Source organism: Octopus bimaculoides, chromosome 9 (assembly GCF_046866305.1).
Source record: "Octopus bimaculoides isolate indiv1 chromosome 9, ASM4686630v1, whole genome shotgun sequence".
Taxonomy (NCBI): Eukaryota; Metazoa; Mollusca; class Cephalopoda; order Octopoda; family Octopodidae; genus Octopus; species Octopus bimaculoides.
The window spans coordinates 39,805,654-39,826,639 of NC_142936.1; the positions used below are offsets into that span (position 1 = coordinate 39,805,654).

At 36.1% G+C, this 20,986-nt stretch overlaps 1 protein-coding gene across 5 annotated transcripts in view; it reads left to right on the top strand.

The window, feature by feature from the left end:
• Window positions 1-20,986, top strand: part of LOC106869101 (endoplasmic reticulum aminopeptidase 1) — a 1,176,109-nt gene that overhangs the window by 843,249 nt on the left and 311,874 nt on the right. For all 5 annotated transcript variants that reach the window (XM_089357447.1, XM_089357445.1, XM_052970645.2 and 2 more), the window contains exon 7: window positions 11,395-11,529. In XM_089357447.1, coding sequence (XP_089213573.1) covers window positions 11,395-11,529 — 135 coding nt within the window. The remainder of the gene's footprint in view (window positions 1-11,394; window positions 11,530-20,986) is intronic.

Sequence of the window (20,986 nt, forward strand, 5' to 3'; positions counted from 1 at the left end):
ATTTTTCCTTTTTATTGTATTTTTTTCCCTTATTGCACAAAACCATAACATATACGGTAGTTTTATTTCATGAAATCAATTTAAAATAGTTATTTTCACACTATATTGGAACTCGATATTGAAACAGTGGTTAGAAACGATTTTGTTTTTTTAGAAAACATATATCACAAGATTTCAGTCTGGTCAGAATAATAACGGTTTTCAGTTAATATTTCGTAAAATATGATCAAAGAAATACAACTTTCACAAAACCTAGCACAGAATTTTTGCTATCCATTCCAAAGTTTCTTTATATTACGATAGATAAATTTAATAAATTAAGTGCCTTTACTCAGAACAAGATTTAACAAAATCCTCTAACAAACTCAGTTCGAATTTCAAATACTGTTCCTGGAATCAGACAGACTCCAATATACAGATATATAATATTCTTGCTCTGTAAGAGAAACCAATACATTTCAGTTTCAAAATGGTGGCACTTAAAAGAATAAAAATTGATGTACTTACAAAAAATATATCAAACTCTATTTTTGTCTAGCTATAAGTTATTTTCATTGTGATTTCATATGGATCCAATTATAAACAAAGAGTAAACGTCATTTTCAATATATCTGTAATAAGTGTAATTTGTAAGACATTCCAGATTTAAGTGGGTGTTGTTTTCATTTATTTACTTCAATGAATGGTTGGCATTTCTGTTATTTATTTCCATGCTGGCAATGTGCTATTTACCTACAAATCACCAATTCAGAGTCTGCTAAATTTACTGCACTTATATTTATATGTCAAGTGTTTTATTGGACTTGTAAAATGAACAACCATGGTGACGATGGTAATGTTGATGACAAAGACAACAATGATTTTGATGATGATAAAGACGGTAGTGGTGATGATGATGATGATTAAACTTCCACATTAGTATTGTTTTAAGTATGAATTATCTTGTTAGATATATTTTACAGGATTGGAAATTAAGAAGGTAAGAAGGCCATTATATGAAAGGCAAAATGTTCCCCCGGAAAAGCAGCTCCTCTATATCAGATAACTTTTTCCCTGGTAATCTGGTAACTTCCTACTGATAGCTTAGTGAATTGAAATAAAAGTGAATGAATCAACTCTTTTACTGTGACTGTCCTTTGTTCTTTGACACGAAACTAACCCATTTAAAGTGTTTTCTGTTTAAATGAAAGCCTTGTATCATAATTTTATGTAAGAACATTTTTCGTAAGTAATGTTCAAAACATCAGATTAATAATGACAAAATTAGTTCTTTTACTTGATTCTTCATAACTTTTGATTATTTTTAGTATCAGTTGCAATTCAATAGGAATGCATTTCATGATAAATATGGTTATGAAAGAGTTCAGTGAACTTCTCAAAGACAAAACAAAACAGCTGCTCTGGGTTTCAGCTTAAAACATTTCTGCTTATAGTCAAGTATGCTAACCAACCAGCTTAATTCACATCAGCCTTTAATTATATTTCTCATTTGCTTTCACTTCATATCATAACATAAACAATGAGGAAGCCTCTATTGGGCTGCTCAAGTTGCTAGAAATAACAGCCAAATCCTTTTCAAATCACACCTTGCTGCCTTAAATAAGAAAGGACATATAGATACTTCTAAACAGGCAAGATGTTCATAATCAAAATGCTTATGATCATACAACTGTTTAACCAGGGTTGACCTAGGGCTAACAAGTAACTACATGTTAATGAAATTGCATCAGCTTTCATCACTCCTATTTGCAGCTTGAAACAATATTCTATCAAAGTCTAGATGCAACCTCCAAAATGCTGTTTTAATGTGAATTGCAGACAAGCATAGAAAGGGTTTTGTATATGTGGGGTGGAGAGATGGTTTTGGTGCTCTCTCTTAATAGTCATGGCAGTGGAAATTTGGTGTACCTTTACAGTTCTCCTAGCTTACCACCTGAAATAGTTTTGGACTCTCCCATCGAAGATGGTATATGAGTGTTCAGCTTTTGCTGAATGACCTGCACAAACGATTTGTTTATAGTAATCAAACATAGGTAGAGGGGCTCCGAAAGGGGTCTCAGGGAGTAGTGTCTCTGCCTTCCTGAGCTAGTTTTCCACCACATTTCTTAAAAATTGTGGTAGTGGCCTTGGTCTCAAGACCACTCATGTCTAGAAACTGAGGTTCGGAGTAAGCAAAGGCATATTCCCTGTAGAAAATTCAGCTCCAAAAAAGCTTCATGATAGCAAAGGAGGATGGGCACCAGCCAACCCAAAGGTTAGGGTGAGCTGCACCTGCCTACCTCAAAAAGGAAGGTGCAAACCCTCATTCTAGGTTGCGCAAGCATGACTTACCTCATGATGGCCAAAGGCCTGACAAGAAGCTTGGTGTGAAGTTGGAAAGTTGGAATGTGGGCAGTCTGCATAGAAGGGGAAATGAGGTATGTGAAGAATTGATAAAGAGAAGGGTAGATGTGAGCTGTGTGCAGGTAGCTAGGTGGAGAGGCCAGGGTGCAAAATTTGTGGGGGGTCAAGGGAAGAAGGTACAAGATGTGGTGGTCAGGAAATAGCAAGGGGACTGGAGGTGTGGGAGTTTTGGTGAAAGAAGAAATCTGTGAGAAGGTGGTGGAGGTCAGGAGAAAGAGAGACAGTGTGATGACAATAGTGTTAGCATTTGAGGAAGAAGTGGTGAGGGTGATTTGTGGGTATGATCCGCAGAATGGAAGAGGGATCGCTGAGAATGAGCGGTTCTTTGATGAAATAGCAAATGAGTGGGACTTACATAAGGTAGATGAATTTGTTTTGGACATGGGTGATTTTAATGGCCATGTTGGGAAATGGATCCAGGGCTCTGAGGGTGTGCATGGGGAAACAGAAATGGGGAGAGAAATGTGGAACGAAAGATGCTGTTGGAGTTTTGTGATGAGAAAGATTTGTGTGTGGCGAACGTGTGGTTTAGGAAAACAGAGTAAAGGAAGGTGACTTTCAGTGCAGGAGGGAATGAGACAGAGATTGATTTCATGTTGGTTGGCAGGAAAAACAAAAAGTATCTGAGAGATGTGAAGACAATATCAGAGGAGTTGCAGCACAGGTTGGTGGTTGCTGACTTGGGCTGAGAAAGGGAACAGTCAAGAAGAGAAAGGTGTGGAAACTGAAGGAAGAAGAAACAAGAGCAAGGTTTGAGGAGAGAATTTGGGGAGTTGGTAAGCATTGATGCACTGGATATGTGGAATTCTTTTAAAGAAGGGGTATTAAAGGCATGTGATGAAGTGTGTCGAAGGACGAAAGGTAGAAGAGATCGAGGTGATACGTAGTGGTGGAACAAGGACGTGAGGGATGCAATAGTGAGGAAGAAGGAGGTGCACAAAGCTTTATGTAATAATATGACTGAGCAAATGAAAGCCAGGTATAATAACATGAAGAATCATGCAAAGAGGGTGGTTGCGAGATCTATGAGGAAGGAGGCTGAGGAGAGGTTGAGAGGGCTGGATGAGAACCCAGATAGAGTGTTTAGGTTTGTTAAATCAATGAAAAGAGATGAAAGAGATGTTGCTGGAGGAAGATGCATGAGGGTGAGTGATGGAAGGTTGAATTTTAGTGAGAAGGACAGGGGAAGAGTTTGAAAGGAGCATATGGAGGGAATTATGAATGAGGAGAATGAATGGGATCAAAGGGTAGAAGTTGTGGTGAAGGGGCCAGTGGAGAGGGTTAGTTGGGAAGAAGTACTGGATACAATGAAGGAAATGAAAGCAGGAAAGGCAGCTGGTCCATCAGAAGTAAATGTGGAAATAATAACTGCAAATGGAGAGATAGGGAAAGGGAGATGCAATGAGCTGTGGGGAATATAGAGGAGTGAAGTTATTGGAGCATGCAATGAAGATAGTGGAAAGGGTGTTGGAGAGGAGAATTTGGAAAGGGGTGGATGTGGACGAGATGCAATTTGGTTTTATGCCAGGAAGGGGGACAATAGATGTAGTGTGTATTGTAAGGAGATTCCAAGAGGAATATCAAGATAAGGAGAAGGAGTTGTACCTATGCTTTGTTGATCTGGAGAAGGCATTTGATGGGGTTCCAAGAAAGGTGACTGAGTGGGCATTGAGGAAGAGAGGTGTACTAAAGATAATAGTGAGGGCAGTGATGAGTTTGGGTGAGGTGGGTAAAGACAAGAGTTTGAATTGGATCAGAGCTGTCGAAGGATTTTGCTGTGAAAGTTGGTGTGCATCAGAGAACTGTGTTGTCACCATTGTTATTTGCAATAGTGGTTTATGTGGTGATGGAGAGTGCAAGGGAGGGATCGATAATGGAGATGCTGTATGCGGATGACCTCGTTCTGATGTGTGAGATGATGGAGGGATTGAAGAAGTTTTGGAAATGGAAGGAGGCATTTGAAAGCAAGGAATTGAAGGTAAACCTCAGGAAGACAAAAGTGATGGTCAGTGGGGTGGAAGGAGAAGTGTTAGTAAGATGGGTCCATGTGGTGTATGTGGGAGAAGGGTAATGGCAGATGTGTTGTGTACAAGATCTGAGAAATGGATTCATGGTAGATGTAGGAAAATGAGGAAGGTGACCCCAAGACTGGCAAGCGAGTTTATTTGTGGAAGATGTGAGAAAGGAGCAGGAAAGTTGGCAGAACCAGTCAAAATGTTATGTGATGAGGTGGAGATGGTGAGAGGATTTTGTTATTTGGGAGATAGGGTGGACGTGAAGTAGCTGTGACAGCAAGAGCGAGACTTGGTTGGGTGAAGTTCAGTGAATGTGGAGCATTGTTATATGGGAAAGGTTCTCATTGAAGATGAAAGGAAGGGTCTATAGGAGTTGTGTGAGAGGTATGATGCTGTATGGGAGCGAGACATGATGTCTGAGAGGGAGAGAAATGGCAATTTTGAGAAGGACCAAGAGAGCAATGGTGAGAGAAATGTGCGGTATGAAGCTGTTTGATAAGAGAACTGAGGACTTGATGGGGATGCTGGGATTGGAGGAATCAGTGGAACGGCTGGTAAGGGCAAATGGATGCAGTGGTATGGGCATGTGTTGAGAAAGGATGAGGAGCATGTTCTGAGGAGGGTGCTTGAGTTTGAGTTAAATAGACCATGAAAGTGAGGTAGACCAAGGAAAACGTGGAGGGGACAGGTGGATGAGGAGATTGGGAGAGTTGGATTGAGAAAGGAGGATGCCCAAAATCAGTCAAGATGAGAAGATCGTGTGAGGGCAGTTGCTATGGCATTGAGGTAGACCCAGTCACCCCCAATAACGGTGACAAAACCCAGATTTAAAACACTGGATGAGGATGATGATGATGAGGAGGAGGAGGAGGCGTATGTGCTATATATTAGCTCACTCCCACCATCAAATTGCCTGATCAGGTGCACAGTGTACCACATGTCAGGTGTCAAAATGATCACAGAGCAATGTGAGATGAAGTATTTTGCTCAAAAACGCAATGCAGAAACTGGTCTAGGAATTAAAACCATGATCTTGCAATCGTGCGTGCATCACCCTAACCACTAGTCCATGCATCCCTCACATAAAATAATAATGCTATAGGAATATAATAATAATGATGATGATGATCTTATGCTATACAATGCTCAGGTGCACTATAAATTATTCATCAAAACCATTCTACTTGAAGGAATTAATATTTTTTTTATTTTTCACATTTTTGTAATTGAAGGAAGGAATAATTAGATCTTAGTCATAGACACAGATATAGCTGTATGGTTAAAAATTTTACTTTATAACCATGTATTTCCTGGTACAGCCTCACTGCACTGCATCTTGTCAAATATTTCTACTGTAGCCTCATGTTGACCAAAGCCTTGTAAATGGAAATTGATGGATGGAAACTGTTTAGAAGCTTATATGTTGTGTACATACATGTCCCTGTTTATGTAAATCCTTGAAGGTGGTATGTATACTTGCTCTCCAATAGTAAAACCAGTAAAGGAATAAATGAATACATTGGTACATTTTGTATGAGGTTTTTGGTTAGAAAGTTAAATTAGAACACATTTTTGAGTTTATAAATCAGTTACTAATCTAAGACCTTCCTATATCTCTTCCAACTGTTGACCAGCATCTGGAAAGTTTCTCACTAGATTTATATTTTACTGGAAAGCAATAGGAACAAATACTGTTGTATGGTTAGAAAGTAAGTTTCCCAACCATGTGATTTCAGGTTCAGTCACACATTGTCATCTGCCATAGCCCAGGTCAACCAAAGCCTTGTGAGTGGGTTTGGTGGACAGAAACTGAAAAAAGCCTATCAAATATATCATCCATTTTTCATGCTGGCATGGCTTGGATGGTTTGACAGGATCTGGCAAGCCACAGCCTATGCCATACTCCAGTGTCAGTTTAGGCATGTTTTGTGTAGCTGGATTCCCTTCCTCATGCCAATAACCTTACAGTGTGTACTGGGTATTTTTTTCATGTTATACACACATGCATGTGTGTGTGTTTATACTTGTGCTCCACAAAAGTTATGAGCAATGATGCTGTCACTTTCCCTGTCAGTAAATCAGTTATTTGCTTCATACCTTCAAAGACATGTGAAATAAAACATCATTAACTTGAGCAACAAGTAGAGGTTAGCAACAGGGAGAAATACCACAGGCATTTTTGTTCATTGCTCTAACATTTCTGCTAATACATTACCTTAGATTACCAGTTTCAAATTTTGGCACAGGGCCAGCAACATCAAGGGTGGGAGTAAGTTGATTACATTGACCCCAGTATTCTACTGGTACTTATTTTATCAACTCCAAAAGAGATGGGAGGCAAAGTCAGACTTGGTGGAATTTGAATGTAAAGACACCACTAATCATTTTGCCTGGCCTACCAGCGATTCTACCAGCTCACCACCTTAATTATTGACTAGTTTATGATACAAAAGAATCCATTGCATTGTTGCTCTGGTGTGGATTCAGTTAATTCTGCTAGAACAGACTTCTGGTATGCAGATATGTAGAAAGTCAAAGATACAGCTTTCTTGATATTCTACGCTTTTGTCTCTGGAAATATCACACTTCATACTCAAAAATACTTTGATTTAATATGTGGGATGCAGTGTGATATGTTACTTTTTCTCCCCTGTCAAGTTCATTCTTGTATAGTTGAGGCTACAAATTGTGATCATAACAAAGATGAGCAAGATTCAGCTGAAGGATGCATGCAATTTGCTGTTCCAGTTCAGGACTGATCTTTAGACCTATGATCAAAAGCCTTCTAGCTATGATTCACCTCTTTTCTGATTGGCATGGTATTTCAAGGACTATATAATCCAATGCGTTTTTCTAGTTTTCAAGTCATCAAGTATGATTTGAAGGAAATTTAACTGTCATTTCTTGCCTATTGAGTGACCATGTAGAGGACTTCATACTGGGTTGGACTAGATTAGCACATGTTGCATTAAAATATGCTAAAAGATGGAATTTATTCATTTTATGACTACTTTTTAAAGTTCAGCAAATACATATTGAGGCAATATTTCACAGCTGGACACCCTTCTTCTTGCTAACCCTTACCGTTTTTTCAAGCAATGGAGTTTTCATTGTACAGAATCACAGAATGATTTGTTAGCAGCGAATGTCAACAAATACCATGCTTTTTCAGTCAAAACTTTCATTTAAGGATGTAGGATGTATACATTCACACATTCATATGTACATAAACATATACACATGTATGTATGTAGATATGTATGTATGTGTGTGTGTGTGTGGTGTGTGTGTGTATGTATGCATGCATACATGCATGTGTCTAGGTGTGTATGAATGCATGCATGTGTGCATATATACAAGTGGGTGCTGAAAAGTTCCTGACTTTAAGGGCATCACAAAAGGTCTAGCTGGAGGCCCAACCTTCTTTTACAGGTTCTTTTACAGGGCTTAGAAAAACTGAAGGACCACTGCAATAAGTGTGTGAATCCTTGAGGGGAATATGTTGCATGAAATCATAATTAATTGATCCTCCTATATTTCTTTTACTCAAAGCCAGGAACTTTTCAGCACAGCTTCATATATATGTGTATGCATATATATGTCTGTCTGTATGTATATATATATATGTATGTGTGTGTGTATATATATATATATATGTGTGTGTGTGTGTGTGTGTGTGTGTGTGTGTGTGTGTGTGTGTGTGTGTATGTATATGTGTATGTATATATGTATGTATGTATGTATGTATATATGTATGTACATATATATATATATGCATGTATCAGGCACATGCCATGAGTAATTACTCAAGGTAGGCAGTTGCTGGTGCTTATGTAGTAAAACACAAAAAAATAGGCAAAACATGGGCACGTGACTGAGTTGGAAGCAGATTTACTTCTGCCTTTATAGCGCATAAAGAAAACGTTGTTGTAGGAATGTATGCAGCACGTGTACTACAGCAGGACTATATGTAATTTTAATCCTGAGATTGAAAGGCAGGGGTGAATTATGCCTACCTAATCTACAAATAAATAGAATATTTTGCATTTTATGCATAATAATCACAGTGACCATAATTTTATTGAATTAGGTGCATATTTTGCCATAAAAGGAAAATGTTACTATCGATCTATTTCATTCAGGTTAGGCACTGCCTACCTTCCCTACCCAGGTGGCACATCCCTGGTGTGTATGTATGTATGCATCAGCCAAACTATTGGGTGTGATAATACACTGCTAGTCACAATGCACTTTATGCACCAAAATTCAAGTTCATATGGTAATACAGTAAACTACATACCCATACAGTCATGCTTGCACTTTTAATATTCTAAGGTTTATATCTGAAATTTATAACCTCTTTACATGTTCTATATTTAATAAATATATTCACCGATTACACACAAAGATGTTTATTAAATGATGAAAGTTTTGTTTTTTCCATTTAATATACACCTTTTCATTATTTAATAAACATCATATTTATGTCTACTTAGTATCTCAGAATCAGCTCTTTGTCTCTGAAACAAATACCAAAATTACTTGTAAATGGTTCCTGGAGTAGATTTTCATAACCAATGAAATAGAATTTGTATTTGAACTCTTGTAAAATGCTAAGTAGAGAAGAAAAAAAGGTTGAAATTTGTGGAATAAAAACCAAAATTTGATGCTATAACTTCGTTGCATGTTTTTAGAATGATTTTATTATTATTTATTAATTTCCTTTAGCTACACAGGTGCTGAAAGTCTCTTTCAGTTGTCTCCTACTAGTTGATGTGCTGCCACTGAGAAATATTTGATGAAAATACTTAGACATTTGTTTATAGATTTCTCAAACATCATCATCATTTAATGGCTGTTTTCCATGCTGGCATGAATTGAACGATTTGACAGGAGCTGACCAGCTGGACAGTTGCCCAGGCTCCTATTGTTTGTTTTTGCATGGTTTCTACAGCTGGATGCCCTTCCCAAAGCCAACCCCTTTACAGAGTGTACTGGGTGTTTTTTTTTATGTGGCACTGGCACAGGTGCTATTACGTGGTACCAGCATGGGTACTTTTATGTGGCACTGGCCCAGGTACTTTTATGTGGCACTGCGATGGATGCTTTCTGTGGGGCACCGGCACAGATGCTTTCCATGAGGCACTAGCACAGGTACTTTTTATGTGACACCAGCACCTGTGAGCCCACAATACAAAGATCTCTCAGCAGAGAGAGAAAGTGGAGCATGACCATAAAGGAGATATCTGTATGGTTGGATAGTTGTAATTTTACTAGGTCCCTTGTCATCTTCTCTGTGAGGCCCAATGTCTGAAGATCCTTTCTCACATCTTCTTGGGTTTACTTATTCCACAAGTTCCCTTCACAATTAGAGATCAGTATATTTTTATGCAGCTGTTCTCATCCATATGCATCATATAACCATACCAGTGCAGTCTTCTCTCTTGCACACTACATCTGGTACCTCATAAACCCAATTTTTCTCTTAAATCATTTACACTATTGAACATGCACACTGACATTACCCATTCTGGATTTATTTCTCTCAAGCCTACACATGTCCTTTGTAGTCATAGCCTATGTTTCACTGCCATGTAGCATAGCTGTTCATACACAGGCATCATACAATCTGCCTTTCACTCTGAGGCAGGGGCATTTTGTTACCAACAAAGGTAGTAGTTCTCTGAACTTTACCCAGCCTATTCTTATTCTATCAACTCTGCTTCTAGAACTCCCTCCTCCACCATTGCCTCGATCACTTAGGTAATGAAAACTATATGCTACTTCTAAAAATCCTCCTAGACATTTGAGGAAGTCTATTCTTAATGTTTGTTGTACTCACACATCATCCACACACAAAGACTACTTTCTCTGTTAATCTTCCTGAGATACCACTGCACCTCTTATATGTCCATAGCTTACACTGGGTACACTGTATGGAGTTTCTACCAGCATCTTTCCTACATATCAAGCAAGGCCATCTCCCTGAAGGGATTTGTGATTTGTTTGTTTTCCTACATATTTGGACTTTGGTCTTTGCCAAATTAACTCTAATGCCCTTACATTCCAGACCTTGCTTCAACACCTGAAATTTCTTGTCACTATTTTTGCTAGGTTTTGAAAGATCCATATCTTGAGTAATAGGTGATGAAATTTGAGCTGAGAATGCACAGACTTGTAACAGATACCATAAGGTATCTTACAAGTAGACTTGTCAAACACCCCAATCCTACTTCTGCTAATCCACTCCCCTGGATTTCTGTTTTGTTTTATCAGCTCTAAAATAATGATAGGCGAAGTTGACCATAACATGACATGTTTACATCGTCATATGTTTACATTCTATACTGCTATATGTTGGACTAGTCAACATGATTTGAGCCAGTTTATTCAGAGTTATTGACCTCTTAATGAGTAGGTGATCATATGTTGCTCATACACTTCATTTTTTACTTAATTTCTACAGTTGAATGTTCTTCCTGCCATAAACCACTTTATAGAGTGTACTGAGTGCATTTTATCAAGTCACCAGCACAAGAGAATTTGTCATGTCCTCAGTAGGACTTAGGTGTGTGCATGTATGAGAGAGAAGGAGACACTATAAAATTATTTTACCATTTCTAACATGTCTAAACATATTTTAAGTAAATTAATGTGTTACAAACATTTAATTTTTTTTTGCAACCTAAATTTTTTAGCATACTTTATAAGTACAAATAACAAAGAGTCTAGTAATAAAATACAGTACATCTATCAAGATTATGTATATGGTCTTATAAGACTATATACAATGTATCTAGAATTACTGTTTTCTAGTAAGACTGTATTGTGACAGTAATGAATATTATATTCCAGATGTTTGAGTCATGAGATCTGGTGTCTAGAAAGTCAATGACAAATATACATTATATAATTTTATTTATATAATTATCTGTATAATATTTATATATGATTTACATTTGTTTTATTTGTTCAGAATCAGTATATCATGCTTAGACAATTCATAACTGCTCTACATATGGATGCCTTTGAAACATCACACCCAATTGAAAATGGAGTGAAACGACCCAAAGATATAGCTGTGGTATTTGACAGTATAACCTATAAGAAGGTAAGTAAATGGAAGTCTTCTAAAGTTTCTAATATTTTTCTTTCAGGTTATGATTAATGACTCTTGCAGAAATTAATTGATTGAATTTTTTCTATTAGTTCTTTCAATAGATATATTCATTTTATATATATATATATATATATATATATATATATATATATATATATATGCAAGTTCAAAATTAATGTATATACAGGTTTGAAATTAACGATGACACAAACAACAAAAAGACATTGTGAAAATGAAGTGCAGTTTTACTTTGAAAATCAATAGTAGATTAGGAAAGTAGAAGTGCTTTTGATGTTTTGTGCTTAAGTTCTTCTTCACAAAGTTTTTTTTTATTCAGAAAGAATTAGCGTAAAGGAAAGAAAGAAAACATGATTGATAGAAAAATATGTGTTTTTCTGTCAAGTAATGTTAAAAATAGCAGATGCTAAATGACCGAAAGTGTAATAGAAGGAATGAGGTTTCATACCGGCAAAACAACAGGGAGATTTTTGTATGTAAATTATGTTTGTGTGTGTGTTTCTAGCTGTAATGTGTAGGCCTAATATATGTGAAGTAGTGTATATGTATGTAAAGTCACAGAATATGTGTTTGTATGAATATGTGTGCGAGTTTGTATTAGGAATTAATAACACGCTATGGTCAGAAAAGTTTTTATAACATGTGTATGTGCCATGTGTGAGTGATATGATGATGACGTATGTTAAAAAAAGTGTAGCCATTGAGGCCATGAGATATGAAAGATTTAAGAATGAAAAGGAGTTTCTGTTTATGTTGGAAATAAGGTCGCTGTAAAGGGCTACACTAAGCACAAAGAGAAGCCAAATAGAGTGCTCTGCAGAGTAGAAATGGTGCACGACTGGGAAATCATTATCAAGGTGGATGTTCAGTGAAGTGAGCACACAAACATTGTCTAATTGATCTTAAGTATAGGGAATTGTGAAGTGTATGCAATATATGAGTTGAGTAGAGAAGCAATTGAAGGAGTTAGTTTTATTGAAAGAATAGTGGTTGAGACCAATAAACAGAATGGCGTTGGAAAGAAAGAGACAAGCATGGCAGCAGGAACAAAAAAGGGACCTTGGTTGGGTGTAGATTAGGGAAGGAACTATGGATGTATGGGTCATATAGATTATAGATGCATTTAAAGTAGGGGTAGAAGTAACTTGAGAAAGATATGGGAAGTTGTTAAGTCAGATTGGGAAACATATAATGCAAGTAGAATAGTCCATTAAGGGGGAAGGGTAGTTTGGAAGGGTGGTAGGTGAATGAAAGGGAAGGTAATCATGGATGGGCTGGAGGCAGGGGAAAGGGTAGAGGTGCCACTGACTTCAAAAATAAATGTTGGTACCAGCATGGGTACTTTTATGTGGCACTGGCCCAGGTACTTTTATGTGGCACTGCGATGGATGCTTTTTGTGGGGCACCGGCACAGATGCTTTCCATGAGACACTAGCACAGGTACTTTTTATGTGACACCAGCACCTGTGAGCCCACAAGACAAAGATCTCTCAGCAGAGAGAGAAAGTGGAGCATGACCATAAAGGAGATATCTGTATGGTTGGATAGTTGTCATTTTACTAGGTCCCTTGTCATCTTCTCTGTGAGGCCCAATGTCTGAAGATCCTTTCTCACATCTTCTTGGGTTTACTTATTCCACAAGTTCCCTTCACAATTAGATTATGGTGGAGGGTATTTACAATGAGCCAAGTGTTGAGCAATGAATTGAAATTGAGTCTCCTAATTATAGTTGCAGTTCAAGAGACAGGAAAGATAGAACTGAGTAATGGGTGAAATAGCTGGTGTGAGTTGAATCACTTCACAAGCAATTAAATTTTCATCCTCTAAAGAAGGCTTAAATATGAAAATTCTATATGTAGAACAAACATTAGTCAATGATAGTCATATTAATAGATTACACTGTCCAACATGATTTTTGTCCTTGGGTAGCAATTGTTAGTTCCTGTTTGTTTAATCCTAGAAAGTATGAAAAATGGCTAATATTTCCTTCAGACTTTGCTATTCAAACCTCAAAGAATCCCTCTCAACACTTGGCTATGATGCTCTTCCTTTACTCCTGCTCATAATCAGAGATACATATGCTGTCAGCCACTAAGGGACATACTCAAGTGGTTAAGACCAAGCAACTGACAAACAAATCTGTGGTACTGAGCAGAATATTTGCTATAACAATATCTCTGTTTGTGCAGCTGAGTGCTGAATCTATCAGAAATGTAATGGAAAATAGGTCAGTTTTAAAACATTAATGTCCAGGTCACAAAAGCAAAGCTTGAAGGAAATAGTGGTCATTTCCTTTGATTTCTATATAGAAGCAAACAGGAAATAACACTTACTGACCAAAGACAAAAAAAAAAAACGAAAACATTAAAATTATGTTACACAGGATGATACCAGATGAAATTTACCTACACTGTTACAACTAATGCAGTATCTATTAAAGATACACAAACCATACATATATCATATAATACAAGAACCAAATTACTCCTGGTTATAAGATGGATGAATATATCATTAAAATACTTAAAAAAGCAGAACACATGTATCACACTTAACCATAAACTCATAGAATATATTATAAAAACATGAGAATAAAAGAATTGCATATCATCTCGAAATTACAAACTAACAAACACATGGAATATGATTCAGACACCCAAATTTCAAAGATTCTTTTATTTGTTTGTCATTTGACTGCAGCCAGGCTGGAGCACCGCCTTTAGTTGAGCGAATTGACCCCAGGACTTATTCTTTGTAAGCCTAGGACTTATTCTTTGTAAGTCTAGTACTTATTCTATCAGTCTCTTTTGTCGAACCACTAAGTTATGAGGACATAAACACACCAGCATCAGTTGTCAAGCGATGTTGAGAGTACACAGAAACACACACACACACACACACACACACACACACACACATATATACGATGGGCTTCTTTCAGTTTCCATCTACCAAATCCACTCACAAGGCTTTGGTCAGCCTAAGGCTATAGTAGAAGACACTTGCCATAGGTGCCATGCAGTGGGACTGAACCCGTAACCATGTGGTTGGTAAACAAGCTACTTATCACACAGCCACTCGGACACACAAATATAACATTTTCTTATTAGATGACCTTGCATTTGCAACAAGGAGCCAAGGCAACTCATTATTAATACATACTGCAACATAAAATTGTAAAGCAAAATTACAGTTGACAACACTCTAATTTTATACAAAATTCTATAAATAAGAAGGACTATGGTCATAAATAAGGAAACATCTTATTATATTCAATAATTTCAGCCTGAAAATAATTATTACTACACACCTAAGCATATGAATTCCAAAGATGTTACCCTCAACCTAACCACACTCAACCTAACTCAAATCATATAGGAAACTTAATGAAACACATACATATGCACACACAAGTACATGCACACATATATTAATAAAGATTCCTGCTATTTGACCATAGTTTGTAAAAACAATATCATTGGACAAACCTCTAACCTTTTATTGAATATGGAAATTTTTGACAGTGTGGTTTCCTAATAAAGCACTAGAAAGCAGTGAATTCAAAGCTAAATATCACATATACATTCAGCCATTAGGCAGGCAATGGTTGGAAGAGAAGACACCAATATTATCTGGCCACCATGGCTGTTCTCAATAAATGTTAAATCTAACTTGGTTAAACATGTCCTAGCTTTAATAAATTTACATTTTCCCATCAACTACTGATACAGAAAACTGAGTGTGTCTTCTCAGTCAAAGTTACCCTGCTGGACCAATGCCTCTGACAATGGCATGAGCAAACAAATTATTTGCAGATACATGCTGATGTCTGCCGAACAGATAATACTTCATTGGTTGCATGCAAAACAGGGAAAATCCAAATAATAACCTATCTTCCTAAGCAAGTATAGGAGACAACTCTTTTTATGATTTGATCTCTGTGTATGTGTGTGTAGTAAAGTATATGCTAGCGCAATGTGACAAGCAATAAGTCTCTCCAGTTAATCAAGACTACTTAGATTAATGAGAGATAAACATTGAAACAATTTGTAAATCTGCCCAGAGCAAGCAGGGGAAGCAACTTCAAATCTCAAAACAATGATTTAACTATACTAATATCTAGGTTAATTAAAACTGGAATTACACATATAACAAGGTGAAAACTAATCTGAACTTTGTTAATTCCTTATTTTTTCCATCTCATCAGGTTGTATATACACAAACTGTGCCTAGACAGTTGATACTTACAAACTGAGTTCATTGAACACTCTCTGAGTCTATGTATAATATGAATATTGTATGTTGCTTATTCAATATTTAGAAAATAAGTACATCGAAAACAGCTTTCCCCCAACTTTTTCCTGTTAGGTAAACAATGAAATGCATTTCAGTTTCAGAGAATTACTACATAAAAGTTATATATTTTTATTAGTGATTTTCTTTCTCTTCTTAAAGTTAAATTTACAAGAAGGTTTAAGAAATTTTGTTTTAACCATAAACTCACTCAGACTGATTCCCCCTACAATTCTCTGTTGAAAGTTTATCAATAGATGTCAGAATTACCCACCTTTAGGGGATAGATGTACATCATTCATCAGTTCATTCATTTGTTTTAGTGTCCCCTTTTCCATGCTAGCATAGCTTTTACAAGAATTGACTTTAAGGTAGGATTTTCAGCTGGCTGCTCTTCCTGTCACCAACACTCACTGTTTCTCAAGTAAGGGATTATTTTTCTTTCAATGGTCTTCAAATATATAGTGTGATTGAATGTAATGTCAAAAAGGAATGTAAACATCAACACTGGTTAGGTCAAGCAGTCAAGGGTGAAATACCAACATGTGCATACTCACATACACACCACACGCATGCATGTACACACAGGCACACATGTGCATACATACACATGCACACACACACACACACACACACACACATTCACTCACATGTGCACTTACATACATGCACGCGCATGTGTGCACACATACGCAAACACACACATACAAACTTGTACATACAGGATGAGTTTCCTACAGTTCTCAGTACCAAATTCACTTACAAGATGTTGGCTAGCCTGAGTCTATTGTAGAAAAACCCAAAGTGAGATGCAGTAGGATTGAACCTGAACTTATGTGGATGTAATATGAGTTTTTTAACCACACAGCCAGGATAGAGCCTATATATATGCATAATAATAAATACAAAATCAAACTAAAAAACAACTAAAAAACAACTCAAAAATGTATTTGCATTGAATTAAGCTACCTATCACTGTTTCTTGAGAAACCATAAGTGATCTCTCACAGAACCTTAAGGATTCTGAGGACCCTGCTTCGGAAATGCTATTCTAGAATTTGTATGTATACACTCAACATCTACAAGGCCTGTCTACAGAATTGAAATGTTAGTTTGTACTGACAAAATTCCTGGCAGCATTTGTATTTCCAACATTTGCAGTTTGTGTGTATCTGCCTAATAAGCTGGGCCTATGTTGTTCAATATATATAGGTGTAAAGTATGAGGTAATTCATGCCCAGAATTTATAAGCTGGGCCTATAATGGTTCAACATATGCTAGCTGTAAAGGATGAAATTCAAGCCAATATCTATAAGCTGGGCTTAAATGGTTCAATATATACAAGTTGTAAAGGATGAGATAAATCATGGCACTTTTGCATGACCTGTAGGATTTGATCTGCTAGAAAAAGCAGCTTAATATCTAAAACCACACAGTGTAATTATAAATATAAGAATACATTGGTTACAGTAATTATGTAATTACTATGTATGTGAAGACACGTGAACTAATGGTCAAGGTGTTGCACTCACAATCACAAGACCAGGGTTTCAATTTTCAGACCAGCAGTGCACTGTGTTCTTGAGCAAGACACTTTATTTCACGTTATTCCAATTCACTCAGCTGCAAATGGACAATGCCATAGCAGACTGGCATCCTGTTAGGGAGGAAGAGTTGGCTTGCTTCCCTAACCAGCAGATGGCATCATTCAACAACTACAACAATGTGAAAAGTGAATTGTGACCAGCAGTATATAGCATGTGATATTCTGGTTGATACAATAAGATATGCTATGTATAGATAAATAAATAAATAAATATATATATATATATTGTATATATGAAAAAAGACAATATGGTTATGTCTGGATTGTCCTTCATTATAGGCTGACCTAGGGCTAAATAATAATAATTACATCTATCACCTACTTCTATATCAAGTTAGCATCAACAGGCCCAATTTATAGATTTAATGTATGTTATAGATTATGTCTATATAGTTTGAACCAGCCTGATGTGTTTATCTTGCTACCATTTACACAATATATCCATTTCATTAAAAGAAGATAAAGTAATAATATTGCATGGGTGTTGTTCTTTTCACTTCATGTGATAAATTTAGCAGCCTTTCAATTCATAAATATATTAACGTTTTTTGTTTTTGTTTCCAGTTTTATCTTCCTTAAAAATAATATCAGATACTTCAATTGCAAATTCATAAATTTTTTTTTTTAAACAATCTTAATGCATGATCTGCAGTAACTAGCACACAAAGCAAGCTTTTTATTATGTAAATATATTGATATGTTTGCTTACACTGACAAAAACCAGAAGAAAACACAATACTGGGGAATTGTTTTCGTAATCAATGAAAATGTTTTGTTTTTCTTTATGGATGAGAGAAAAATCGGGAAAAAATTGGAAGGATGATCATTTTTGAATGCATCAGAAAAAAAAATTGATAAAAGCAATTGCTTTAAAAAGATACAAAGTACTAAAATAAAATTTCAAACTCCAACTATGGTATTGCCTAAAAATATTTCTCTTCCAAAATTTTCTATTAAATAGTCATATCATACAGCAATAACTTAGAGTTGTGTCAGAAATATAAAACCTGGTTTATTTATTTATTTATTTATTCATTTATTTTTTTATTATTAGAATTGTAGGTATGTTGATCAAAATGCTCAGCAGCACTTCATCCACTTTTATGTTCTGAGTTCAAATTCTTCTGAGGTCAGCTTTGCTTTTCATCTTTTGGGTTCGATACAATAAACGCCAGTTGAACACAGGGGTCGATGTAATCAACTAGCTTCCTCCCACAAAACTTTAGGCCTTTTGCCTATAGTAGAAAGGGTTATTACTATTGAGGCAGAAAGGTGGTAAAATCATTACTGCATTGAACAAAACGCTTTGCAGTATTTTTTTCTGACTCTTTATATTCTGAATTCAAATACTGCCAAGGTTGACTTTGCCTCACATCTTTACAGGGTTGATAAAATAATTACCAATTGAGACCTGTAGTTGATGTAATCAACTTCCTCCTCTCCTCAAGATTGCTGGCCTTGTATGAAAATTAGAATAATTATTATCATTATTATTATTATTATTACTATTGAATTGAGGATAGCGAGCTGGTAGAATTGTTAGCATGCCAGGCAAAATGCTTTGCAACATTTCGTCCATCTTCTGAGTTCAAATTCCACCAAGATCAATTTTTGCCTTTCATCCTTCTGGGGTTGATAAAGCAAAGTACCAGTTGAGCACCGGGGCCAATGTAATTGACTTACCCCCTCCCCCCAAATTGCTGACCTTGTGCCAAAATTTTAAACCATTATTATTATTGAATTGGATTAGCAGAATCATTAGAGCAAAACACAAAATGTCTTGCAGAATTTTTACCAGATTTTAAAATTCTTAGTCCAAATGTCACTGAGGTCAATAAAATAAGTACCAGTCAAGTAATCATGTGATGGTTGCATGACACATCATACATTATATATTTAGACTATTCTGGCCAGCAAAGTAGTAGTAGTAGTAGTAGTAGTAGTAGTAGTAGTAGTAGTAGTAGTAGTAGTAGTAGTAGTAGTAGTAGTAGTAGTAGTTATTATCAACACCGTAAGAATTTATAAACTTTCAAGAGAACAAGGAATAATTTATTGCCGTGTTTCAGGATAGTAATTTTTTTTGCTGTGAATGAAACACACGCACTATATATTCATTCTACACTCAGTTATTATTTTTCTTATTTTATCTTATGTTCATTGTCTGGAAATCTTGTCACACACTCTTCCATCTCATGTCTCTCCTCCTGAATTGGTTCTTGAAGTACATATAAAGCTATAAATAATAGCAAGTATGTATTAACTTGAAAAACCCTTTTGGATAGAAAAGTTGAAGGCTGGCATCCTATGGCATTTGAACCCATCTCAAGTAGACATGAAATGTAATTATCTACAGCTTTATATGTACTTTAAGAACCAATTCCAAAAAAGAGTGGCTGTGTGGTAAGTAGCTTGCTTACCAACCACATGGTTCTGGATTCAGTCTCACTGCGTGGCACCTTGGGCAAGTGTCTTCTACTATAACCTCAGGCCAACCCAAGCCTTGTGAGTGGATTTGGTGGACGGAAACTGAAAGAAGCTTGTCGTATATATGTATATATATATATATATATATATATATATATATATATATATGTATGTGTTTGTGTGTCTATGTTTGTCCCCCCACCATCGCTTGACAACCAATGGTGATGTGTTTACGTCCCCGTAACTTAGCGGTTTGGCAAAAAGAGACCGATAGAATAAGTACTAGGCTTCCAAAGAATAAGTCCTGGGGTCGATTTGCTCGACTAAAGGCGGTGCTCCAGCATGGCCTCAGTCAAATGACTGAAACAAGTAAAAGAGCAAAAAAAGAGTAAAAGAGATTATTGATAATAATAATAATAATAATAATAATAATGATGATGATGATGATGATGATGATAATAATGTTTTCATTTCTTTCATTTGCTCAACATTTCATCATTCTTCCACCCATATTGGATTGTTAAACATCAAGCCAAATCCTGCAATGCTATGAATTAAACACCTATCTTATAGTTCTTGCTGTGCCAAGCATATTGGCTTTCTGTAGAATCAGAAAATTCATCTTGATTTCCAGAACCCTCAACTAATCATTCAAACTTCTTGGAACTGTTCTTAAGAATCCTTTAACAACCGGGATAATGATACCTTTACAGCAATTTGAGCTTCTTTGAAGTTCATAATTTAGATCCTGATATTTTTCTATTTCCTCACATTCTTTTTCTGCTACTCTTCTATCAAACAAGCATGCGGCATCAATTAAGCTATACAGACTTCTTTCTTTATTGAGTTCAACACTATCTGGTCATGAATGTTCTGTTTGCTTAACCTTTTGAAGTTTCATATCCTGCAATACTTTTTTGCATGGTCATATTCAAGAATGTGCTCTGTTTTATGGTCATACCATTTTTTTCATATTATTATTATTATTATTATTATTATTTAGTTGACTCACAGAGTGAAGAGATGGCTTATGCTTTTCCCTTCAAAACATTTTTTATCAAATGAAATTTTCTTTGAATTTCTTGGGAAAAAAATCATAATTGCTTA